The 5,028-nt window shown below is 34.6% G+C and overlaps 1 protein-coding gene across 3 annotated transcripts; it reads left to right on the top strand.

The window, feature by feature from the left end:
• The first annotated feature begins 226 nt into the window (after positions 1-226).
• calca (calcitonin/calcitonin-related polypeptide, alpha) lies at positions 227-3,275 on the top strand. Of its 3 annotated transcripts, none has more exons than XM_030127903.1 (5): positions 227-298; positions 727-818; positions 1,171-1,293; positions 2,495-2,676; positions 3,112-3,275. In XM_030127903.1, exons 2-4 carry the CDS (start codon positions 733-735, stop codon positions 2,655-2,657), a joined length of 372 nt encoding a protein of 123 aa, XP_029983763.1. In that variant the 5' UTR covers positions 227-298; positions 727-732; the 3' UTR covers positions 2,658-2,676; positions 3,112-3,275. The 3 variants fall into 3 exon arrangements, with proteins under 3 accessions (XP_029983763.1, XP_029983748.1, XP_029983756.1); XM_030127888.1 differs by lacking the exon at positions 3,112-3,275 and adding an exon at positions 1,861-2,343 and having other exon boundaries at positions 2,495-2,600; XM_030127896.1 differs by lacking the exons at positions 227-298; positions 3,112-3,275 and adding exons at positions 570-630; positions 1,861-2,343 and having other exon boundaries at positions 2,495-2,600.
• Positions 3,276-5,028: the final 1,753 nt, after the last annotated feature.

The following is a 5,028-nucleotide window of genomic DNA, read 5'->3' on the forward strand; positions in this document are numbered from 1 at the left end:
TCTGGCATGTTTTTGTGAATTAAGCTCTTGTCTGTTCATGCACTGATGTCACTTGGAACCAGGATCTTTCACTGGTTTTATATAAATAATGAATGATCTGATTGGTCGGTAGGTTGAGGAAATACAATTGATTGGCCAATAGACTATGATCAGCGCTTGTTCTGTTTCAGAATCCCATTGGGAACATATATAAAAGCCTGCTCTGAGGGGGTGTTCAGCAGATTCACGAGTGAGTCTACCATCATTTTCAGCACTTTCTTACTAAACTCTTCATTACCAGAAGATTTACAATCTTACGGTAAGTTCATTTAAACATTTCATATTTTCATTGACTGTTTATTTGATCATACAGATAATGCTGCCATTGTTAAAAATATCAGATGAGTCAACATTACTGGTGGCCACTGTTGCTACCAGAAGTATGACTGTGACATGAAGACTTTCTATTATTTTTGGTATGCTGCAGTTAATTCTGATGTGGAGCAGCTGTTGTATTTGCTGGCAGACCTTGCAGCTCCAGTGTATAATAGATAACTTCTGTCTGCCTCTAAAACCTCAGTGACTGTAACAGTGAATGTGTGGGAGACTTAGAAACAAAGGATTCACACAGGTCTGAATTTATCTGGACAGGTAATGAAGAAACAGTGCTATTAGGGGTTGAGGATAAACGCTCACATATATGCTTCTAAAATCTTTATGTTTTATGATTATGTGTGTTTTTCACAGGGAACCATGATCACACTGAAACTCTGGACCGTCCTTCTTGCCTATGCGCTGATTATATGCCAGATGTACATTTCACAGGCAGCTCCATCCAGGTGAGAAATACTATAGGGAAAGAATTTTTACAGAACATAAAAGTTGGGGTTTTTGTCAGTAAGTGTATTTTTTCTCTTCACCTGTGTTCAAATATGTTTAATTTTTATTTCATATTTTCTACCTTTAAGTCACTGGTAAAAACTGCATCCGTTACGTGGAAGGGAAGGGAAGGGAAAAAAAGACAGCTGTCACTGATCTTTTTTTTTTCTTACATTGACAATTTTAACATGTCAGTGTTAAAACTGCAGTATAATATATTACAATTTAGTAAATTTGAATTCCTTTCAGCTTTTCATACAAAAAAAAAAAAAATTCAGCTTTCGATATTAATGTATAAAATTATTTTTTCAGAAATAGTAAGGAGTATATGTCTGATGGAATCACATTATCGAATGAGGACACTCAGCGATTATTCAGAGTGATCAAGGAGTTCATGCAGAATTCCTTAGAGCCACAAACAGCTGATGGATACAGGTATAGCTTTTAAGATTTAAGATTATCTATCTATCTATCTATCTATCTATCTATCTATCTATCTATCTATCTATCTATCTATCTATCTATCTATCTATCTATCTATCTATCTATCTATCTATCTATCTATCTATCTATCTATGATAAGTTAAGCATATAACATACTTTTTTTAATAAATTCAACAGCTGCAGTTTTGGGTTTATTTATCATCCAGATATATAGTGAAATCCATGTATTTCTATTCTGTCCTAGTCCCATAATGCATGCTACTCAGATCTGATTCATTCATTCATTCATTCATTCATTTGTTCAGCATTAAATGATGTGCCTGTTATAGATTGTCTTGATGAGAACATGCATGCTGATGTGTACAGATAAAGCTAACTGATAGCGAATGAAAAATCTTCATGTGGTTGTTCAGTCTGTTAGCATGATGTTGAAATTTGTATTAAACTATTTATCTATGAACGCATGGCATTTCAGAAATGTATAATGCATGTAAACACTAACATCAACTGCATGCCAATGTTATTGCAAGACTGCATGTTCATCTTTGTCTCATACAGCCTGGATAGACCCATGTCCAAGCGCTGCACCGGCTTAAGCACTTGTGTGCTGGGCAAACTCTCCCAGGACATTCACAAACTACAAACCAATCCCCGCACCGACGTGGGAGCAGGGACGCCTGGGAAGAAGCGAAGTCTATCTGAGAATTATGACAACTTATACAACTGACACTCTCCATTTCAGCCCATCTCTTTTTTTCTGTCTGTTGTCGCTCATTTTTGCTTGTCTGTCCATTCATCTGAGTTCACACATGAAGCTGCTGATGCATGTGGATCTGAACTTCAGAGGAGTGTCTTGACTTCTAATATTTTTTAATGTAAATTTTTGATAGAGAATTAAAGAATCCTGCCATTTCTGTACAATATTTGTGCAATCTGGTGTCCTGTGTGGAATTATTTAATTTAAATTGTACTCAAACTCTACAAAAGAATAGAAAATCAGTTCAGCAGAACAGAGATTGTGTAACAATTGAAAAATAAAAGGTAAGCAATAACAAAATCACACAAAAATGCACTATTTATCTTATTATTTATCTCTATACTGACTGTAATTTATTGTTGATGAAGTCTGATATTTTTGCAAATCTGATCTTGATTGTATTAAATATGTTTCTTATCTTTCACATCTTACAAGCAATACAACAGCCCAGAAGCGGGCATGCAACACGGCAACATGTGTAACCCACCGCTTGGCTGACTTCCTGAGTCGGTCAGGTGGACTGGGACACGCCAACTTTGTTCCAACCAATGTGGGCGCCCAGGCCTTTGGCAGACGGAAGCGACATGGCCCTGTGTGAGCACCACGAAAGACAAACGGTAATTTAGTGCTCTATACTGATTACGATAATTAAGATTGGGTGTCAAAATCGATTTGTTGTAAAACTAAGAGGAGAATTTGTCTTAATAGTTGTTGCACTTTGGTCAAAATTTAGTGTTTCAAGTCAAGTTTTTAGAGACTTTCAAATTAAAGCAAGATTAATCTCTCAGTATATTAATCTAAAATGTGTTTGCATAGACAAAACAATATTTTTAGGGCTTTATCCAAAAATGTATTATTAATTTGAGTGACACTTAAATAACCATGAATTGCCCAGGTCCTTTTGTATTTCTCTCTCATTGTCTTAAATCACATTATCAAATAAATTGATAAAAATACATTTAATCATACCCAGTGTTATGGTGCTAATGGAAAAATACACTTTTAACACAAGTTTCATTCATTTTTTCCCTCTTTTCTCTTTGCCTCTCTAGGGTGTCGTGTCTCATCATCCATCCACCTATGAACACTATGATCCTCAACAACATGCATCATATGTATAATAAAGAAAAACATCCTCTTCTCATATGGACTGGTGACTTGTTTTCAGACCACCAGGTGCCAGTCCTCATTATTGCTCAGCGCTAAAACAAAACAATGCATAGCATTGACCTCATCTTCATCATGGAAGAGTAATTAAGAAGGTAACTGCTTTTCCTGACACAGACAATAGTTTCTGTTATAGATTTTTTGAGAAAGAAATGACCTCATAAACTAGATGTAAAACATCTCATTTCATTTTACTATAGTGCACAATGTGATGATGTATTTATGATTCTAAATTAAAGCAAGAATAAATTGTATTTTATCTAAAAATGCTGTTCATGTCTCTGTGAATTTTAGTTTGATTGCTATTAAGTGTTGTGAGCAGTTAACTTCCATGTTTGTCAGTAACTACTGTGGGAGCAAGAAGAATGGGGCAGAAAATGTGGTAAATGTGTACATAACATGACCAGTGAGGGTTATTGAAAATCACCAATTTTTGTCTATTAAAGAACAGCACATCCATGCTGGTATTACATTAAAGCAAAGAATGCTGGGAAAAAAACACAGAGTAAACATGCTGTGGTCATTTAGGCACATATTTGGCACAGCTGGCTTCGTTCTATCCCTGAAACCCACCAACTCTAAACAAGAAAGCAAAGTCAGCAATTTTATGTTGAAGTCATAAAGCATAATACTCACCAGCAGCCCTGTTTAGGATGCCTGCAGCACTGTCCACAGAGGTACAAAGGCCCAGTTGAACTTCCTCGATGATCCTAATCAGAATCAGGTTACTTTATTAATCCCAGAGGGAAATTATTATTATTAATATAACATTAATGATGGATCTCTTCCATTTAACTGCCCCCATCTCCTTGAAATGCAGCCAAGAACATACATCTTCTATGACATAAGTCAAGCTAAAAAAGTTCTACCTTACCAGTGAAGTCTGAGGTCCTGATGGAACTACAATATCACCTGTGAACCCAAATATAACACTTAATAGATTTATTTTGTTATACCTTCCATTGTTTGTTTATGATCTGTCGGCACATTGAAATAATTATTTTTGTTCTGTTCAAGTCCAAAGAAAGAAAAGTCCAATATGTTTTGTTTTATAGAATAGTATAGTATAGTATAGTAAGCTGTGATGTCTAATGTGTTGGACTTTGATCGACAGGTCTGGTTTAAAGCTGCCCCGCTGGCTGACTTTTGGAGCTTCTGTTAAAATAATATAACTCTTTTTTTTTTTTTTTTTTTTTTAGACATATAGCAGTATAGTTGATAGGTTATACTATCAAGAGGAACAATGACTTACTCTTATAATACTCTTATAATTTTAGCAAAGAAAAAAAAAAAGAAAAAAAGAATAAAAGCAAATATGGTGACACCCAAAATGCAAACTATTCAAAAACCAATGGGTTATGTATTTTTCTCCATTCACTGGTTAAACTGTATATACAGTCTATGGATTAAAAATAAATAGCAGCTGATGCACAAATTGCTGTTACTTATGTTAGCTCTACTAATTATAAGCAAGGGGAGAAAAGTGATGATGATTCTAAGGGCCCATGAGTGGCAGGAGCCCTTGAAAATAGTACATTATTATTGCATTTAAAAAAAAAACAAAAACAATTATTAACCTGTCATCATTATTAAAGAATATTTGGTTCACATGCTTCCCTTGTATTAATTTTAATATTCTACACACTATTTCATTTGTTATAATACTGTATCATTATATTCCATAAAATGTTCCACAGATAAAACAAAAACAACCAGCATTATTCATTGGATGCTGGATGGTTTTAGTCATGATGTTATTTTGAGCAGTATTAGGGATATATTATGAAACGTATCATGACATT

Source organism: Sphaeramia orbicularis, chromosome 3 (assembly GCF_902148855.1).
Source record: "Sphaeramia orbicularis chromosome 3, fSphaOr1.1, whole genome shotgun sequence".
Classification (NCBI taxonomy): Eukaryota; Metazoa; Chordata; class Actinopteri; order Kurtiformes; family Apogonidae; genus Sphaeramia; species Sphaeramia orbicularis.